At 42.3% G+C, this 19,768-nt stretch overlaps 2 protein-coding genes and 1 long non-coding RNA gene across 5 annotated transcripts in view; all 3 read left to right on the forward strand.

Annotated features, from left to right (window-relative positions):
- Positions 1–12,640, forward strand: part of LOC129178432 (synaptosomal-associated protein 25-A-like) — a 36,860-nt gene extending 24,220 nt beyond the window's left edge. Inside the window, exons 5-8 of one of the 2 annotated variants that reach the window (XM_054770682.1) lie at positions 3,724–3,841; positions 9,875–9,994; positions 10,773–10,917; positions 11,794–12,640. In XM_054770682.1, the coding sequence (XP_054626657.1) occupies positions 3,724–3,841; positions 9,875–9,994; positions 10,773–10,917; positions 11,794–11,862 (452 nt within the window). In that variant the 3' untranslated portion in view covers positions 11,863–12,640. Of the gene's footprint in view, positions 1–3,723; positions 3,842–4,078; positions 4,197–9,874; positions 9,995–10,772; positions 10,918–11,793 lie in introns of both variants that reach the window. The other variant, XM_054770680.1, reaches the window with a different exon arrangement.
- Positions 4,203–5,855, forward strand: LOC129178437 (uncharacterized). The gene is made up of 2 exons (XR_008569797.1): positions 4,203–5,231; positions 5,373–5,855. It is a non-coding gene; the product is annotated as an uncharacterized LOC129178437 (long non-coding RNA).
- A 2,583-nt stretch (positions 12,641–15,223) lies between the features above and the next one.
- Positions 15,224–18,616, forward strand: LOC129178436 (cytochrome c oxidase subunit 5A, mitochondrial-like). 2 transcript variants are annotated; one of them, XM_054770686.1, is made up of 5 exons: positions 15,224–15,391; positions 15,953–16,081; positions 16,832–16,953; positions 18,311–18,425; positions 18,488–18,616. In XM_054770686.1, exons 1-4 carry the CDS (start codon positions 15,319–15,321, stop codon positions 18,422–18,424), a joined length of 438 nt encoding a protein of 145 aa, XP_054626661.1. In that variant the 5' UTR covers positions 15,224–15,318; the 3' UTR covers position 18,425; positions 18,488–18,616. The 2 variants fall into 2 exon arrangements, with proteins under 2 accessions (XP_054626661.1, XP_054626662.1); XM_054770687.1 differs by having other exon boundaries at positions 15,953–16,069.
- Positions 18,617–19,768: the final 1,152 nt, after the last annotated feature.

Raw genomic sequence — 19,768 nt, forward strand, 5'->3', positions numbered from 1 at the left:
TTCATGAATTCACTTGTGTTGTCCGGTGCAAAAGTATTGGGTCACCACTAGCTTGTGTTGTTTTTCATGACACCGTTGGCAGGATTATACAACAAAACAGGAAGTAGCCTGCTCAGTAATAGACCATTATAGTTCTATGAGGTCATTACAGCCTTGCTAAAGCAACACATCTCATGGTGGACTTCTGCGCGGCATCGTATGTTTAACGGAAGCTTGCGTTTCCTTGGAGCGCACGACATCCAATTCACAGCTTCAAACGACCTTTGCCTCTCCGTGCGGCGCTAATGGCTTCCACACCTCATCATCGTCATCCTCTTCACGACGCTTTTACCTCCCGACCTCCGTGTTTTGCCTCGTTTCCCATTGCCTGGAGACTCGCAGCAATTACAAGCGCTCTTCTTTATCCCGTTTGTCGTTTCTTCCCCCATCCCCTACAGTCCTTCTGCCGCCGTCGCTTCGAGTGAGAGCTTTTGAAGCTAAAAGTCGTTTTGGAATGTAGGTCAGCCCCTCATTATTACTAAACGCCTAATACATCAACTACAAGAACACATAAGCCATTGCTCACCAAGCATGCTGACTAATACACGAGGCCATATAGAGGATCTTTGACTATTGCTTTTGAAGTATGTCCTTAATTAACACAGCAGAGTGATCCTGTCACATCTAGGATCTCGGGCTACAGCTTTTGCAGTAGCTTCTTAAAAACAGCAGAGTGCTCTTGTCACATCAAAGATCTTTGATTAGCATTTTTTTCAGGAGGTCCTTAAAAATAGAAAGCGTGCCTGTCTTACAGAAGATCTTTGAGTAGTGCTTTTGATGTAGGTCCTTGAAAAGCAGTAGAGCACTTCTGTGTACATAGAGGATCTTTGACGGGCATTTTTGTGGAATGGCCTTAAAAACAGCAGCGATCTTTGCCTTGGATTTTTGCAGTAGGTGCTTAAAAACAACAGATAGTCCTGTCATGGACAGAACTTTTGCCTAAAAACATTAGAGTGCTCCTGTTGTATAGAGGATCTTTGACTAGTGTTTTTGTGGAATGTCTTTAAAAATATCAGAGCTCTCCTGTCATATCAAAGATCTTCATCATTTTTACAGTACATCCTTAAAAACAGCAAGCGCTCCTGTCATATAGAGGAACTTTTTGATGATTTGCTGTAGGTCCTTAAAAACTGCTGTCATATACAGTATGTGTGTATAGAGGATCTTTGACTAGGTTTTTTGCATGAGATTGTTAAAAACAGCAGAGCAGTCGTGTTATATGGAGCATCTGCAACGAGTGTTTTTGACTCGCTTTTGCAGCATATGATTAAAAACAGCAGAGCAGGGGATCTTTGACTAGAGTTGTTAAGGAAGCTCATTAACAAGAGCAGAACGTTCTTGTAATATAGAGGATCTTTGACTAGTGCTCCTGAAGTGGGTCTTTTAAAAACAGCAGAGCGCTCCTGTCTTGTGGAGGATCTTTGCCTTGCACTTTTGCAGTAGGTCCTTAAAAACAACAAATTGTCCTGTCATATAGCGGATCTGTGTCTGTTGTTTTTGCAAAAGATCCTTAAAAGTATCAGAGCACTCCCTTCATATGAAAATAGGTCCTTTTATAAACAGCAGCGTGATCCTGTGACTTGGAGGAACTTTGCCTAGCGTTTTCTTGGGGAGCGCTCTCCTGTCTTATAGGGAAGTCTTAGATTATTGTTTTTGCAGTCGCTCCTTAAAAACAGCAGCTCGTCCTGTCATATAGAGGATCTTTGAGTACTGTAGCTTTGTTGCAGTAGGTTGTTAAAACTAGAGGGTCTCTATTTGCAGTAGTTTCCTACCAAGAGGTGTTATCGCCTGCCTCCGGAGGTGGAGGTGTGCTAGCAGCTAATGATGTCCTGCGTGTTCCGTATGAGTGGATGTAAAGTACAAGGCTGATGGATGGTACCCTCTTGACCCCCAACGGACGCTGTGGCTGCGTTAGTACATCACGTACGGTACATGTGGCTTTATGGGCTTAAAGCTATATCTAATAGCTTCCAATGCGTTATTTTCTTTTTATCACCTTCGCAGCGCAGATGGGAACGTTTTGCAGCACATTGCATCTCTGAGTGGTGGCATCGACAAAAAACCCTAAAGAAAACTTAAAAAACACTTTATATGCTCAATTAGAGAAGTTGCACTCACTGTGACCACTTAAGGAGGACAAAACGTTTCTTTGCACTAATGGACTTTGCTGCTATCACCATTAAAGAGGCTGAGTGAAGATCTGACCTTGAATCAGTTTTAATAGCTCAGTGCTCGATCGGCGTTGCGTGCCCGAGCCACGCTGGCGATATACATCCATCGCTCCGTCGCCATCATATCATGTGTTCTATTTCTGTCTTAGTGTGATGTCATGATGTGTGTTATCTTTTGAAGTGTAAACACACATCGTTACATGTGCAAAGTGCATTTCACAGCACATTATTAAGGAACGAGGAGGCGCATGAGTGCTGCATGCATAAAAATGTGTCAAATTAAGTCTAAATTAACCTCCCCTTTAGTCTCCCCTTTCGTCGCCGGGTGCGTCGTCTTCAACAGCAAATAATTTAGCATGTTTTAAAATGTTAATTCCTGCTGACTGTCATGAACCAAGTAGTGCACATTACCGTCGACAGCCGCAGGACGGGCCTGGGAAGTGACGTGTATGACGTCAGCTAGCTAGAGTTGGCTGTGTTTAGCTGACTATTAGCAGTGTGGAGAATGCATTGACTGGCGTGAGTTGTGGCCGACAGCAGCTCCTCTGTGAATGTTCACTGAATTTATGTTCTAGACTTGTTAATAAAGCCATTGAAGTGCATCGTGACTCTCCTGAACCACAAACAGCACCAATACAGTCGTATTCGACACTGACCACTAGGTGTCAGTAAGGTTACATTGGTGAGACGATAGCCACCGTAGGAAGTACGCTGTCAATGCTAACGTGTGAGTCTATGTTACGTCTTATTTATGTCTAAGATGTCTTATTTTCTATTATTATTAGGTTGTTTAGTAGTTGCTTTTTTGTCCTTTTCCTCTGGATGAACATGCATCGCAATCCCCACGAACTCAGTTCATGAACGCGATTCCAGAGCCGACCAAGTCGAACTGTACCAATCCATGGTGTGCGTACATCGGGACACGGATATCAACAAGGGAGGGGTTTTTGTTTGTTTTGGGGGTTTTGGAAGCCCCAAAAGGGGGGAATCTTATTGTAGAATGAACCTTTCTGTGAGCGCCAACTGCATTAAAGACGAGGTCAACCGGACCCGAGGTTGTTGAACAGTTTTCATGACATGTAAAAGCCCCGCCCCCACAGACGGAAGGATGTCCAGATAAGGAGAAACTTCTGCTAAAGCCACACCATTTGTTATGGTTTAGAACTTTATTTCACGTCTCCCACCAACTGCAGATGTGTCTTTGAGCGGTTTCCCAACACCCCACGACCCCACACCGTCCCTGCACAATATCACCTTCCAGCACTTGTTGCAGGCGGCTGAGTCTGCATTCACTTAGCACCCAAATGAGGCCCGGATAGCTGCTTAGTCAGCCATTATGATACAGAGTTCCAGTCCGCATCCCGACTAAGTAGAAAGTCCGGGTCCCTGAGGTAGAACACCCACGAGCAGGAGTCAGCGCTTCTGCTTTGCCTCCCGCACATCCTCGCCACATCCCCTTTGCCAAGTGGGGCGCCACAAAGACTCAATGACTATGCTCTCATCTCCTCACCAGAGCAACTCGATCGCGTGGAGGAGGGCATGAACAAGGTCAACGCAGACCTGAAGGAGGCCGAGAAAGATTTAAAAGATATAGGACAGTGCTGTGGTCTCATATGCCCGTGTATTAAAAAGTAGGTACCGGCCAGGAGCCGCGTGCTCTTGCCTGTCCAGTGCTGGTGGTGGTGGTGGTGCTGGTGATGTCTCATGTCTCTCTCTTGTCACAGTCTCTTTTTCTCTTTTGTCTCCTCTCCTTTTGTCGTCCCTCTCTGCCACCCACGACTTCCGATCCTCCCTCCCCCTGATCTCTTCTTCTCTTCTCATGTGCTGTCGTTCTTTTGCTGGAAAAATGTCAATGTGTTGGTAATCAGAGCAACTGGAGCGCATCGAGGAGGGGATGGACCAAATCAATAAGGACATGAAGGATGCAGAAAAGAATTTGAACAATCTAGGACAGTTCTGTGGTCTATGTTCATGTCCGTGTAACAAGTAGGTGCTGCATGTGTTTCCCTGCCTGCCTGCTTCTGGCCTGTAGCGCATGGTGCACTGTGCTGTGAGCCGCCTGGCCTGTTGCCTCGACAACAACACGACAACAAGCACAGCGTGCATAACTCTGTGTGTGTGTGTGTGTGTGTGTGCGTGTGCGTGTGCGGGTGCGGGTGTGTATTGCAACAGGGACAATTCTGATACTTTTCAACCTGTGCGCTACTAAAAACACCAGGGTCATTTTCTAAAAAGACAATGAAGCAGACAAAAAACCTCGCAGAAATGGAAAAAAAGATGCAGCGCAACAAGAAAACGTTTAAATGTGCGTACACGAGGTCCTCAACGACAGCGTTGTAAGTCGAGTTTTAGTGTAAGTGGGAGATCACACCTAAATAAACTCAACTAAACCAAGTCAGTCACGCTGCACACACAACACGGACAACACAGCAGCTCCTTCCTGTTCTGCCTGTGGTCGTCTGGCACACTGGAAGGGGGGAACATGGTACAACACGGTAACACCAAGTGTTGTAACATGAAACAGCACAACATGAAACGTTGTAACACGAAGCATTGTTTTAACATGAAGCATTATGGAATGTGGTAACATGAAACGCCATAACATGAAGCAGTGTAACAGGAACATTGTAACACGAAGTGTTGTAACACGGAGCGGCGTAACATGAACTGTTGTAAAAATGAAGCAGTGTAACATGGAATGGAGTAACATGAAAGGCTGTAACACGAAACGTTGTAACACGAAACGTTGTAACACAAAGCTTTTTATTTAAAAACATAAAGCGGTGTAACAAGACGCACCGTAACATGGAATGTTGTAACATGAAACATCTTCTACGACACGTTGTAACATGAAATGCTGTAACATGAAATGTCAAAACCCGAAACGTCGTAAGACTGAACACCGTAACAGATGTGGCTGTAACACGGACCGCCAGTACGCTAGCAAGAATACAGTTTGTCAGCCATCTAGCAGGTGTTGGTGTTGATGTTACCGTAGCAGCGTCCTGCCCCATCTAGCAGGTGTTGGTGTTGATGTTACCGTAGCAGCGTCCTGCCCCATCTAGCAGGTGTTGGTGTTGATGTTACCGTAGCAGCGTCCTGCCCCATCTAGCAGGTGTTGGTGTTGATGTTACCGTAGCAGCGTCGTGCCCCATCTAGCAGGTGTTGGTGTTGATGTTACCGTAGCAGCGTCCTGCTCCAAAGTCTTCCCTTACGGAGGAAGAAAGCACACAAGAGGCAGACTACAAAACAAAAGGCACTTTTGGCCTTTGAGACGAGGTTCTGCTGTGCCAGAGTGTAAAAGAAGCAGTTTTTTGGACAAAGGAAAATGTTTTTTAAAGTTGTTCCCTCCAAAAAAAAGGCTCGCTCTTATTAAATATGAAAGGCGGGCAAATTAAGGCCAGGGTGAAAAATGTTGGAATTGTTCCTTTTCCACTAAGTTGATGTGAAAGCTTGCGTGCGTGCATGAAGAACACAAAACGCCACAACGGCTCTGATTGTTCTCTTCTCTCTCTCTCAAGCCTTGATGGCTGCTCTCCTCACACGCCCTTCATTGTTCATTGGATGAGAGATTCTTTTCCCGCAGGTAGCGGCGTCAGCAGGGACCACGGCCCCCCCGCCCCCTATAAACCAACCCCACCCAACTTCGAGAGGTGCCCAAACTAGGTGTAGTCGCTTTGTTAGCTTTGGGAAACATGAAACCTCCTCTGGCTTTTCCCCGCAGTGAGTCTTAGACGTAGCGATGTGTGGAATTATCTCCAAAAGTACGCATAAACCCAAACACTCGACTTGATGTGGAATTTGGAATGGAAATTCTGTCGTCAAGTCCAATGTTTTACTTTTCCGAACCTCTAAGGTCGAACACAATCTGTTCCTGATGCTGTCGACATCTAAAATATTCAAATTTAAAAACATTTTTCCCATAAGAAATCCTGAAAGTAGATATATCTCACGTGATAGTCTGTTCCAGCGTCAACCTGTGGCTGTCAAGAAACCTTAGTAAACGGTGCCGCTGTGGTTAAGTCACATTTTAACATTCTTCACTGCCAAACAGAAAAACTGTAAAAAAGACGGTCTTTATGCAAAAGGTGATTCTGAGCTGTCGTCAGTGTTGACAAACAAGCCAAAGAAAAAGCTAAAGGTACGTATTATTCCTTTTGATGTATTTTTTGGACTTTAGAGGTTCCACAGTTAGCACCATAATGCTTATAGCAGGTTGCCAATGCAAGACGGCCCCAGTGGGCTCTTCCCGCCCCTCCCTCGGGTCCGTCCTCTACAATAGAAGTTTGGACAGTTAAAGACGGTAAAGTGTCGCTCGGACCGGACTCTGCCATTTATTTGGTCTTTACGGCCCTCCGGCAACAGCCCAACGATGGCCGCCCGAGCCATGTCTGAGCAGCGTGGGAGCGCTTCTACTGTGCGATAGAAGACACAGGTGGCTGACAGGACACGACATTAGGGACGCTCATCTGGCCCAATGCAACACTTTCTTTTACTATGGCATCAAAGTCGAAACAGTAGGAACAGCATTTGTCCTCACAAAGCATCCAAAGGCTAAACGTAGCTCTTAGCGACGTCCTTGGATTGTTTAGATTGCATTGTTACGTGCGGAAATAAAAGTTATTCACGAGGAGTGACGCGTTCACATTTTCTGTTGTTTAAACACTCCAGCTGAAACCTTGGTTTAAATGCTAACGACCAACCTACGAGGTTGGACACAAGAAATGATGAAATGACCCACGTGTGTTTCACTCCTGTGACCGCGCCTCTTTGTTCCGGCGCCGTTCCGCTGTACTGTCGCATTTTTGTATCCTTGTTAAAACATGTTGCTCTTGCCGTCATATTTTCCTCCTCCTCAAACCGAACATTCGTTTATTCCCTTCTGGCGCCCCAAAAGCCGCAACTTCTACCCTCCTTCAGCATGTCCACAAGTCCAACGTTTTGTGCGATGGTTAGCATCCTCCTCTGCCTTTTGGGCGGAGAACGTATCGTTGACATTGTGGGTTTTGTGGGGGGAAACAAACTTGCAAACATACAGCGTTCAGAGATTAGCTTCACACGGTTAGCTTCTTCCTCTTCTATTGTTTTTGGGCGGTTGGCAAGCAGCTCTCACAGTTAGCTAGTTTGCTCGCAATGACGACGACAGTTAAAAAGGTGTGAACCTCGATGGTGCGAGGGAACACTTTACTTTTAACTACAAAAACAGCAATATATGCTGGTTTTCCCCTTTGGGTGACATATTCAGCTGCTCACACGCACGTCTCTCCAAATGTGTACATTTAAATGTGTACATTTATAAGCATTTTCTTTCTCATTATCCAATTTAAAAAAAAAACATTTAAATCTAATATTTTTTGAATGTAAGAAAAAAAACTTTCACAAATCTTGGAGAGTCATTTGAATTTGTAGTATTTTTTGCAATATAAATAATTAGTCAGGTTTATGATTATTTGCGAGCGTGTTCATAACAATTTGAATACTTTTAAATACAAGTCAAATGTTTTATGCCTGCAGCAATATACTGTATGCTAGTTTTGTTCTTTTCAGTGACTTGAATCATATTATTCTCACCATCCACTGAAAGCATGTATCTACAAATCTCTAAATTTATACTTTTGTGAGTTTTTTTTTCCCTCATTATCCATTAAAAAAATAATAATAATTTAATTACATTTTTTTATGCAAGAAAAAACAACTCAAATCTTGGAGATAAGCGAACAATTTATTTCATGTGTTTTAATTTGGAATTTTACTTCTTTTTTTGTATAATATAAAGACAATGTCATTAAAGATAATGGAATTATTTGTACATTTTTTAAATAATTTTTTGGGCCGCCGCTTCGTCTATTTATCCAGCATTGTTTATACAAACGGGGGAAAAAAGCTGGCTTAACAATATCCTATACCATTTACGTTCACAAAAACAATCATGACCTGCTGGGCGATGTGTTCCGCTGGAGTCCTGTAGTGGGTGATAATGTGCTTCGCAGCCGAGGACAGCTATGTGGGGGCTGCTGTCAATTCAACGCTAGCAGTGCTAGCATTAGCAGTGCACTCGCTAGTCATCAACACATCAGTAAAACATACGTTCGTTATGGCATTCCAAATGATCTTATTTATTTTGCATCGTGTAAAACTAAGACAGGAACATCAAATTAAAAGCACCAAATGAATACAGAGCCACCATCCACCAGTACCAGCCTGGACTTGTTTTCCAGAGAGGTTGTGCACCACAAATACGCACATTAGCGCTTAATAAGGTCATCCAATCTTACCTTTTATGCTTTCCCACAGAGTACGAGGTGAAAGAAAACTGGTAAAAATACAGTATAGTAGTCCATCTCTTGGAGATGAATAAAGTGTCCACCGTATCTGTCTGTGCCGCGCGTGAGAACGGGAGGAGGTGCGTTCAAAGGACCGCCACACAAAGGGGGACAAATGGCCGCTCGCATCCAGCATTCAAAAACTGGGGGATTTCTAACTGTATATTATGTTTGAATCCAATAATGTCCCGTATTTGCAAAAGTGATATCCCTTCACGTACAATTTGATGTAGTTGTCGATGTAGTTGTGTACTGAATCGTTTGCCTTTCAAGGAGTTAAATCCGAAAAAATGCGATTAAACATTTGAATGGATTGACAGTCCCAGTTGGTATTATTTGGGGGCCTACACGAGAGGGTGCAAATGTTTGACAGAGTTGCAGTGTGATCAGTGGCGTCCACAGTTATAAATATTGAATATGTTTCAGTGGGTGCCCCTGAAAATGAGGTTGAAGTTAGGGTGCAGCCGTTTTGGATGCCGTTAGTTAGTGCAGGCGTACCTAATGAAGTGTCCAACCAGTGTCAATGACGTCATTGGGGCACTCGAAGTTCTCAAGTTTCACTAACTATTGCAACATTGTTGGCGTTTTTAGTGATTAAAATCGACTTAATTGGGTTTTTTAAAGCTACTGCTACTGTGCCTGTGTGCCCCCCTGTGTGTTCTATATGCTGCCATGAAGCACCCAGCCTTACGTAAGCGTACGTTTCTGTCATGTGCTTCAAGGCCTTCTTCATCCAGCAGCCCCTGGCTCGAATAGCATCGCACGAGCAGAGCGTCGTTGCTTGTGCGGAGCATCCTGTGAGCGCTCTTTTACATTTTATTCAACCAAAATCAGCTCACCAGCTTCTCCACACAATGATGTGTGTGTGTGTGTGTGTGTGTGTGTGTGCGCGTGCGTGCATCCACATGAAATGAAGGGCCCATTCTAATCACCACTCACACACTGTCTTATTATTTTCTTCTTTTCTGACTCTAACAATGTGGCTTCTCTTTTTATAGACACAGCTTGTTTTTTCTCCCACCCTCCCCTCGTCTTACATGTGTGCATCTTCTGTCTGTGTGTCCCATTTTTTGTGATCTTTGGTGTCTCTCTTGCAAATTGATCTGCACGTTCGGATCAATTATTCCCGCCCGGGTTGTAAATGTAAACACGTGTGTGCAAGTGTGTTGCTGCTTTTGTTAGTTAGGCAGTGCTGCTAACGTCTTACGCTGGTTTTGGACGGCTGCATAACGGTCCTGTACATACGTGGACACGCATGCCTCCTGTGCAAGCATGTACTTTCTTATACTACACACACACACAATGTAACACACAACTGACAAGTGCATGTGTGTATGGTAGGATTAAGGGCGGGGGCCAGGCCTGGGGTGGCAACCAGGATGGAGTGGTGAACAGCCAGCCGGGCGCTCGAGTGGTGGACGAGCGCGAGCAGATGGCCATCAGCGGGGGCTTCATCCGCAGGTAAGCGTGTGTGTGTGTGTGTGTGTGTGTGTGTGTGTGTGTGTGTGTTGTTAACATGTTATTGTTAAACACTACTCACATTAAAGCCACTTACAGGGGTGTGAAAGTGTTTGCCCCCTTCCTGATTGCTTATTTGTTTGTACGTTTGTCACACTGAAATGATCATCAAAGAAATGTAAACACAACTCAACACTTTATGCACTTTTTAAATGAAACGTTTTATTATGAAGGGAGAAAACCAATCCAAAGCTGCATGTCCCTGTGTGGAAAAGTGATTGCCCCCTAAAGCTAATAAGTGGTTGGGCCCCCCTTAGCAGCAACAACTTAGTGGAGAGTTGCGTCATCACCTTTTAATGATGATAATTACTTTTTACCTCCAACAACTTTAATATTATTATTAATACCATTAAAAAGCATGCATCTCCAAGTCTGTACATTTTTAATAATGTTTTTGAGTTGTTTTTTTTTTAACATAAATGTAAATGTTATTTCTAAGAAACTCACAAAACTTGGGAGATTTGAAGATGATTAATTTCATGTTTCACTCTTTTTTGTAATATAACAACTATTTTATCCACTGTGACATCATTGTTATTACTTTTAAAATGTGACAACGTGAATTTTACTATCTTCATTTTCAACGGTAAGACTTGCGTGTGCTTTCAGTTGTGGAATATTTTCAGTATTTTGAAACTAAAAACTACTCCTAATTTGTGCGTGCGTGCGTGCGTGCGTGCGTGCGTGCGTGCGTGCGTGCGTGCGTGCGTGCGCGCTCCAGGGTAACAAACGACGCTCGTGAGAACGAGATGGACGAGAACCTGGAGCAGGTGGGCGGCATCATCGGCAACCTGCGCCACATGGCCCTGGACATGGGCCAGGAGATCGACACCCAGAACCGCCAGATCGATCGGATCATGGAGAAGGTGAACGACCTGACTGCATCACACGCGCGGACTTCCACGGGGAAGTCTTGCAAAGCACAAAAGAGGCTTGGATGGCAAACACGATCTGTTTTTCCATCGCAAATCATGGGAATAGAAATAGTCCGTTCCAGGGTCAAACATTGACCATTATCAAACGTAAATAAAATAACATTTTACCTTCTTTACAGTCATACACGTGTAAAATTAAGATACCAGAGATGCTCTGTTTATGACAGGAGTGCTCTGCTGTTCCTAAAGACCTGCTTCAAAACGGCTACTCAAAGATCCTCTAAACTTCAGAGGCACTCTGCTGTTTTTAAGGACCTACTACAAAAACAGTAGTCAAAGACCTTCTATATATGACAGGAGTGCTTTGCTGTTTTTAAAGAAATTCTGCAAAAAAGGCTAGTCAAAGATCCTCCGTATGACAGACGCATTCGGCTGTTTTTAAGGACCGACTGCAAAAACAGTCGTCAAAGATCCTCTCCATATGGCAGGAGAGCTCTGCTGTTTTTAAAAGGTCCTGCTACAAAAACACTAGTCATAGATATTTTTATATGAGGAGTGTTGCGCTGTTTTTGAGGACCTGCTACTGCCAAAACGCCAGTCTGAGATCCTCTATTGTGTATACTGTATGACAGGTTCCTCTGCTGTTGGACAGCCCTGGTTTGACGTTTGAATGCATTCTTATGAAAGTTTCTTTGCACAGTTAACAAAGATGATACGATGGCCACAGTTTGACCCTGGAACAGATGATTTTCAAAACGGAAATGGAGCATTTCGGCTGGTTTAGAGCAGTTGTTAATATTCTGAGCGGATTTCTGTCTGCCACGACACAAAAGAAGTCCTCTAAGATGGGATCTGTTCCCTCCCCAGGCGGACTCCAACAAGACTAGGATCGACGAGGCCAACCAGCGCGCTACAAAGATGTTGGGCAGTGGCTAAACTGCAGCAAAAAGTGCTTTCGCCCCTCCCCCTCCCTCACACCATTGGCCCCAGTCCACCTCCAAAAAAAACACAACGTACACACACACACACACACACACGCACACACACACACAAATGCAACAGAGAAACACACAACCCAGTGTACCCGTGCCCTTGCGCTTGTTTTGTTGGCTCGCAGGCGCCCGCAAAACCATGCTTTTATTGTGTAGGAGTCTGCACATATCATCATCACGTCACCCCTCGTCGTCATTGTTGTTGTGTGTTTTGTTATGAAATGATAGTTGTGTACATAGACACGTTTAGAGTCCCCATTCTTGTCTTTTTTGAAATGTAACATAAATAGAATCACCACGGTCTCCAATCAAGGACATGCCAGAGATTGTACATAAACTTCTTGTCCTCAGGGAGCTCAAAGTGACTCTTCCAAATCCAAATTCTTGTGCATTTCATAGCAAATGCGAGTTAGCCTGGATGAGAGAAATATTAGCTTCAATCTGACATTTTATTGATGAGAAAAGATATTTTTCCCCGCCTCCTCACATCTCAGAAGTCATGCATGTCATCAGTAATTTATCAACATGGCAGCCGCATGCTAAATACAGTACGTGTGCACAGTAGGTCACTCAGCCTCTTTCCCCTCCCCCTCTCCACAATAGTGCCACTCTTTTTTTTTTCTTTTTTTTTGTCTGTCATGTCCTTTCCAGACTGTGACCAAACAACGCAACACATTTTACCCTGGAAAATGCCAATAAAACCTTCAGAACTGTCGAAACAAGCTTCCTCGTTATTTAAGGAAGGGGCACCCATCACGTCGATGGCGAGCTACCGGTAGATCACCAAGGTAGTTTGGGTCGATCGCGTAACGTCAACTTTCCAGATGTCACATGACAACCGTCAGCTGACATTAAGAGCCCCTCCTGATTCGCTCTTGCTCCCCTGCGGCGTTTCAAGCTACGCACGGCGATGCAACTTTCATCTTTATTATTGTGATTACGGATAAGCTAACTCAGCGGTAAGATGCCTATATCTGTAACAAAAGTTAGCCTTTCACTTGTAGCGGCTAGTTATGTAGGGAAAAAAGTGTATTGTTTGCTGGCTTTGCTTCACATCCTGAACTCCACTACAGAAATGGGTGTTTTCTACACGTTTTGCATAATCATTTTCATTTTTTGCATATCTGTAATGTTTGATAGCGAATGCTAATACATGAACTGTGTGTCCTAATGAACACTACGTAGCTACGTAACGTCTAAGTATTCTTTCACATTGCGTGAGAGGAACATTTTAGGCATTTGTGCATATACTGTAACTCTACAAAAAACGCACAGAGCACTTGGGGAAAAAAATACAGGACAAGTTTCCAACAGGCTCTACAGAATATCAAAGGCTGATCCAAAACATGTTGCATTATTATTTTGGTGTGAATCACAATATGAGGGGAAACTATGGCGCTTGGCGGCGGTCTGCACTTGGAGAGTGCTTCTCTAGTAATTGATTTGACTTTTGTACAGTTATAAAATGTTTCATGTTAGCTGTCAATCTCTAATTTAGGAGAAACATGGAGTCATTTCGAATGAGTCAACTGAATTGTGTTAGCCTATCAATATCTAATTTAGGAGAATAATGATGCATTTAAATAACTGAATTAAACATTTTAGATGTATTTTAGGTTGGTTGAATGTATTTAATTGAATTTGATATCATTTAATGTAGCTTAGGTTGATTTATTACTGTAGTGGTTGCCATAGGTGATACAGTACATACAGTCGATGCAAATGCTTTTTAACATTTCATTTTTGTTTTGTTTTATTTTATACACTTATAAAATGTGTTTAATCTATGAAAAACATTATGCAGTGAATTGGGATTATTTTATTTGAATATGTTTGTTGTTTAGAAGAAAAATTCCACGTTTAAACAATGAATTTGATTGAATACTGTAGTGGTTACCATAGCTGACACAGTAGCTGCCATTTTTTTTAATATTTCATTTTGATTTAATTTAGCCATTGCTCGTGTAATGGTTCACATAGCTGCTTAGTCCTTTTGAATTTACTTTCATATCATTGAATTTAATCTGGTCATTTGGTATCGTAGTGTTTCACATAGTTGTCTTTTGGATAGGTGGTTAAAAAAAATGAATGGATGCTTTCTTTTATTTTATTCTATTTTTTGTTTTAGTGGATAATTGATGCATTTGCATAGTATATTTAATTTAACGTCATATTTCAATAGTATTTTAGTTTAGGTTTGTGTAATTAAATCTGAATGGAAATAATTGTGTTTATTTAGAAACTGGTGGTGTAGTGGTGTAGACACAGGAAAAAGTCATTTACCACAACTGACTGTAGTTGACCTATTTGCGTTCACACAGATGGATTTCAGAAATGTGGTAGAAAATGTTGTGATAAATTAAGTTATTTTAGATTATTTTCTCAAAATTTCAGGAGGTAAAAACGAACAATGCTTTCAGTCATATACTGTATGGCCATATTATGGGTCGAATAATAAATCATTTTCGCACAAAAAAAGTCTTTGGAGGTGACGCAGAACATTTGAAAAACTCAGACAGCTCATTTCCTCATCCTCCTCCACGCTAACGTGAACCCAGTTCATGCCAGAAATGAAATTACAATCCGATTAAGTTAATTAAGACTTCCATTTCATGACATTTATGTGCTCCTCTTTTTTAATTGAAGAAACTGCATTAATTTACCCGACAGGGAGGTCAAAGGTGAAGGAGTTTAACTTTTAATCATCAGGACCGTGCATTTTAAAGTCATATTCTTCAAATATTTCAAGAGTTGCGATCCTGGAGGATTGAAAAGAAAGAAAGGAAGGGGAGGAATGTGCAGCAGCAGCAGGAGGGCATTACACTAATGGGCGTCTAGTGTGGTGGCATTGAGCTTAGGGAGGATTAGTGTAGTACGTCACTAAAAACCCTAACACACACACACACATCACACATATGAATCAGATAATCCGCTGCACATCCATTTTGTGGCTCTTTATTGCATACGTATATGCTCATAAATAAACATAAATAAATTAAATCCGGACTGTATTCCAATTGAGGTTAAAATAAGAACAGAAAACATTGCAGACACTATTTCCAAAACACTATTTGACATCATTTTTACAAACCAAGGGCTCCCCCTAGTGATAAAAGACAAGAATTACATAAAGGGAAATAGAGGCATAAAAACAATTCATGATAATAATAACGTTATTTAGGTTAAACCTTTAGAAACTAGTTTGTTTAATGATAAACATTCACTGTTAAGGTCTAATCTCCATAGATATTTTTGCGAAGAAATGAACCTAGCACAACGCGGCTTCTCCGCTTCGTCTATTTCCGTCGATCACGTGACGTGGCATCGCCTTCACTTCGTGTTTGTTCGACCAGTCCTTTAACGTCCACGCTAGCAGTTAACAGCTTCCTATCGTCTCACTATGATCCGCGCTGTGTTGCGGTTCTCGGCTACAGGAGCCCGGACGCTGGCGCTGTCCCGACCCGTCCACGCAGGTAGGAGTGCTGCCTTTACACCCGCTGGGCAAAAACGTAGCGTTGACTGTGAACAAATGAATGGAAATAGCACATAGGGCGAGCTAGCTGGTTAGCTTAGCTTCCTACTACCTGCCTGCATGTGAACGCTAGCTGAGGGTGACATTGACGTATTTGTCTAATAGTCACAGTTTTTTAACGTTTAAAATTAATATAATAACTTTATGCTCGCCGTGCGTTCTGTGTAAAAATTAAGAAAAAGCGCGAAAAGAGGATTAAATTTGTCACGACCTTGCGTTGACCCTCCTTGTGTTGTTGGAGAGCGTCACGAGCCGTAGATAATACGCAGCCCAGCTGAAACGTACTGTAAATATTCATACGTTATATTGAAATACCTGACATTTAAAGTGTTCCATGTTTAATTTTAGCGGCTAGATCTGTTTTCTGATGTATATTAGTGTTTTTGTAAATATTAGTTAAAAACTGGAACTGCAAAGCATCATGCTGAGAGCTGTTTCTAAATCTTGCCACAACATGATAGGAAAAAAAAAACAATCAATCAATCAATCAAATGTTTTCCAGCCCCGTTAGCTTCCAGATGTTATTCCCATGGCAAAGTGGAGACGGACGAGGAGTTTGATGCCCGCTGGGTCACCTACTTCAACAAGCCTGACATCGACGCTTGGGAGCTGCGGAAAGGTTATTATTATTGTTAGTTATTATTATAATCTACCCTTTTCTATAACACTTGTCCTCATTAGAGTCACGGATATGGTGGCCGGCAGGGGCAAACACGCGGCAAAGTCCAAATGGTTCAAAGACAGAAATGATCAACCACCAAAAACTGCTGCAAATTAAAAATGCTGCAGTCGTGTAAATGCTGCAAGGTCAACAACAAATGCTGCAAATGCAAAACAACACACACAAAAATAACTGCAGGAGAGAAATGCTGCAGCAGGGGGACGGGACCTGAGGGATGTCCCAAAAAAGTTGGTGGAATGGGTCTTTTTTTTTTTCTTTATATCTTTGTTAAACACTTAATATGGTAACTCTGCCGCCCCTGGTAGCCTAGCAATCTTTGTTTTGTTTCGTGAACTTGCAGCAGATTGTTTTTGGGCTTTGTGTGTGATGGTAGCATTTTGCGTTTGCGTTTCTTCATCTTGCAGCCTTTATGTGATGTCGCCGTTTTTAATTTGTAGCATTTTCCATGTGGCGTTGGTTTCATGGGGTTTTGTGGTGGATCATTTCTGCCTTTGGATGTTGCGGCGCGTTTGCCCCCGTCGGCCACCGTACACGAGTCAGCTGGAGCCTATCCCAGCTGACTTTGGGTGAGATGTGGGGTACACCGTAGACTGGGCACATATCCTCTAGACAACAACCCTTCCTCATACTCCCATTCACACCTGTGGCATCACACCATTTTGAAATGTCCCTGGTGCTTGTTTACTTCTACATGTAAAGGCATGAACACCCTGATTTGCTACGACCTTGTACCCGAGGCCAAGATCCTGGACTCTGCTCTGAGGGCGTGTAGGAGACTCAATGACCTGGCGAGTGCCATTCGCATCCTGGAGGCTGTCAAAGTGAGTGTGGCGCTTAGAAGTTGTGTTCACATGAATGTGTGTGTGCGCCCGCTGGATGTCGGATGTCTCGGGAAGTTGTTGGTGGGGTGTTTAGCTTGGGAAGTATTCACAATTTCAAAGTTGGTCCACTTGAATAGCAAGGAAGTGCAAATAATGAATGTGTATGCACGGCGATCGCTTGCCCGCAGGTTGCATGTGTAACATTGGTGGTCAGTGGTACGATGTTAATTGGTTCCCCTTTTTTCAAGAAAAAAAATACAGATGCTTTTGAAAAATATACCAATTTTACATAAGTTGTAAAATAATATTACATTTATATATGATTAACATTAACTCATTCAATCCCAGGCATGTTTCAAAAGACAACCCCTTCAGTAGCAGCCATTTTAGACAATTTTGAGCGGTCTTTCAAGGCTGTGTTCTATGTGTTCTATGGCTATATAAACACATATTCTCTCAAAAGAAAGATTAGACTCCCGTCTTTCATCAGAAAGAAAAAGCTTGTTTCTACCTTTTTCCGTTCTTTAGTAATCAGCAGTAGAACACAGGTTAGGCTCAGGAAAATATCAGTTCCTGACTAAAAAAAGGCGAAAAACAGCTTTTTGTGAAAAGATACAGGATAACTTTCACTGTGACGCAAATATTTCATGCTTTTTTGACAGCTCAAATATCTAAACAACTATACCACAAAAAAGGGGTTGTTTTACATCAAAACAACAATTTATTCACAAATGTAACACCATGAACTATTTACAGTTTTCACATTTGGACGTGAGCTATGTGTGTGCATGCGTGCACCTGTGTGTGCATGTGCATGCATTTTAAAATTTCCCCCACGATGCATAACCTTCTGCACGCTACACTCCTCCACGCTCTCTCGCTTCCTCCTTCCTGTCGTGTGTGTTTCTTCCGTCCACATGATCTCTGCCGAGCTCTGATCAAATGCACTTCTTGCCACCTGTTGATTGTTTTTATGGCTTAAAATTGCTCTGAAGCCAAATGCATAAGTGGGGAGTTGCGTCATCACGTGCAAAAAAACATAAAAGACATAAAACTTTGGTATTGAATGAGTTAATACACATTTTTAAAATGACTTGTAAGCCATACTTAACCATATTCAACGTTTAAAAACACAGCTTGAAAATGTTTTTTTCCAAGTTTGACAATGCAGTTTTTCACCTTCTGAAATACCTGATAACGTCCCCCTGATATTCTACTTTTTGAGATGAACTTTACGCATTTGACGAGGACATAAAAGTTTCCCTCAAATGGAAACCGCTCAGCCAACAGGATGTGTTGCCAGGTAGGTGTTGTGTTGATCATAAAGGAAATGCTACATTACGTTGTTGTGTTGCAGGACAAAGCGGGCCCTCACAAAGACATTTACCCCTACCTGATCCAGGAGCTGAAGCCCACGCTGTCAGAGCTGGGCATCTCCACACCGGAGGAACTCGGCATGGACAAGCTATAAGGTGTAATATGCATACAGTCAGCTCGCACTTGAGGATATTATTTTGTTTCTGTTTCTCCTTAGGCGATTCTACTTGAAGAGATGAGCTCTCCTCATTTGTCTCCTGTGAAAAATGTCTATATAGTGTTGATTGATCCCATGCTGTCCTGTTATGTACAAAATGGTGGACCTCAAATAAAGAAATTCTGAAAGAAGCTTGTCTGGGTGTTTTTCTAATGTAAGCTAAATAACATTGTCTTAATCTTAATTGAATTGTTTGTTAATTATACACAAGAAATACCCAATGTTTCCAAGCTGCCGCTAGAGGGCGACAAACCGGAAGTGTCAAAAAGCGTTACAATGAGCTGGTCTATATTAAAAAGTCGGAAGTTAATGAGACTATATTTTACTTTGTGTACAAAATATAGCACCACAAGCGCATTATTTTATCCATTTAGAAAATCTGGTTTTAGTTTTGGAATACGTTCAAGACGCAATGTTCAAAGTTGTGTTTTTTAAATACCCATGTACCCATGTAGCCGGGCTGCCAGTGTATCCGCAGGTCCCGGCTATACTGCGTTGTGTTCTGGTTCACGATGAAGGGACACAGAGATGGCTTTGGAACAGGAGTTTATTCCTGCAGTATGGTGGAATCTGCAGTGTGGTGGAATAAACAATGAGGACATGCACGTGAGCTCCTCAACAGTAACAGGCCTGTCAGCCAGCACAAACATGGACTCAAAATGTAAAGAAAGTAAAGTAAATAACAAAGGTCTTGAAATGACATGAAATAAATACAATACATAACAATAATGTAATTCCATTAACTTAAATACACATAACTGAAGCACAAGAAACGGAATAAAAGAAATAAATCATTCAATGTAAAACAATATACCTGCAGTGTGGTGGAATAAACAATGAGGACATGCACGTGAGCTCCTCAACAGCAACGGGCCTATACAAGAACAAGGCACATTCAGCACAATGCACGCTCACGCACACCCCAGCCCCAATAAGAGAGAAAAACGTGGCTGATAGCTAATTAGTTAGCTTGCTCTCCCACAGTCAAAAACACCCCCAAAACCACACTACACGACATATTATTAAAGAAACATAAATAAGTAACAAAAGGGGTCCCATTAGGTTAATATAAAGCAATATTTTAACCACTGAAATGTTATTACAAAACTTAGTTGCTCCCACACCAACGTACCTGTCAGCCAGCACAAACATGGACTGACTGACGACGTGAGCAACAGTATGACATCCCCTGAGCCTTCAAAATAAAAGCTCATACCATGGCAAAGGAAATACGAAAATAAAGTTACAGATGTTAAATTATAACTTAAGAAGAAACCAAAA

This window comes from Dunckerocampus dactyliophorus, chromosome 3 (genome assembly GCF_027744805.1).
Source record: "Dunckerocampus dactyliophorus isolate RoL2022-P2 chromosome 3, RoL_Ddac_1.1, whole genome shotgun sequence".
In the NCBI taxonomy this organism is placed as follows: domain Eukaryota; kingdom Metazoa; phylum Chordata; class Actinopteri; order Syngnathiformes; family Syngnathidae; genus Dunckerocampus; species Dunckerocampus dactyliophorus.

What these genes read in the sequence shown, in the direction of transcription:
- LOC129178436 (XM_054770686.1), top strand. Translation starts at nt 15,319, where the DNA reads ATGATCCGCGCTGTGTTGCGGTTCTCGGCTACAGGAGCCCGGACGCTG. An exon ending in GCGGAAAGGTTATTATTATT is followed by an intron (nt 16,082 to 16,831) that starts GTTAGTTATTAT and finishes CTACATGTAAAG; the next exon opens with GCATGAACACCCTGATTTGC. An exon ending in GCATCCTGGAGGCTGTCAAA is followed by an intron (nt 16,954 to 18,310) that starts GTGAGTGTGGCG and finishes GTTGTGTTGCAG; the next exon opens with GACAAAGCGGGCCCTCACAA.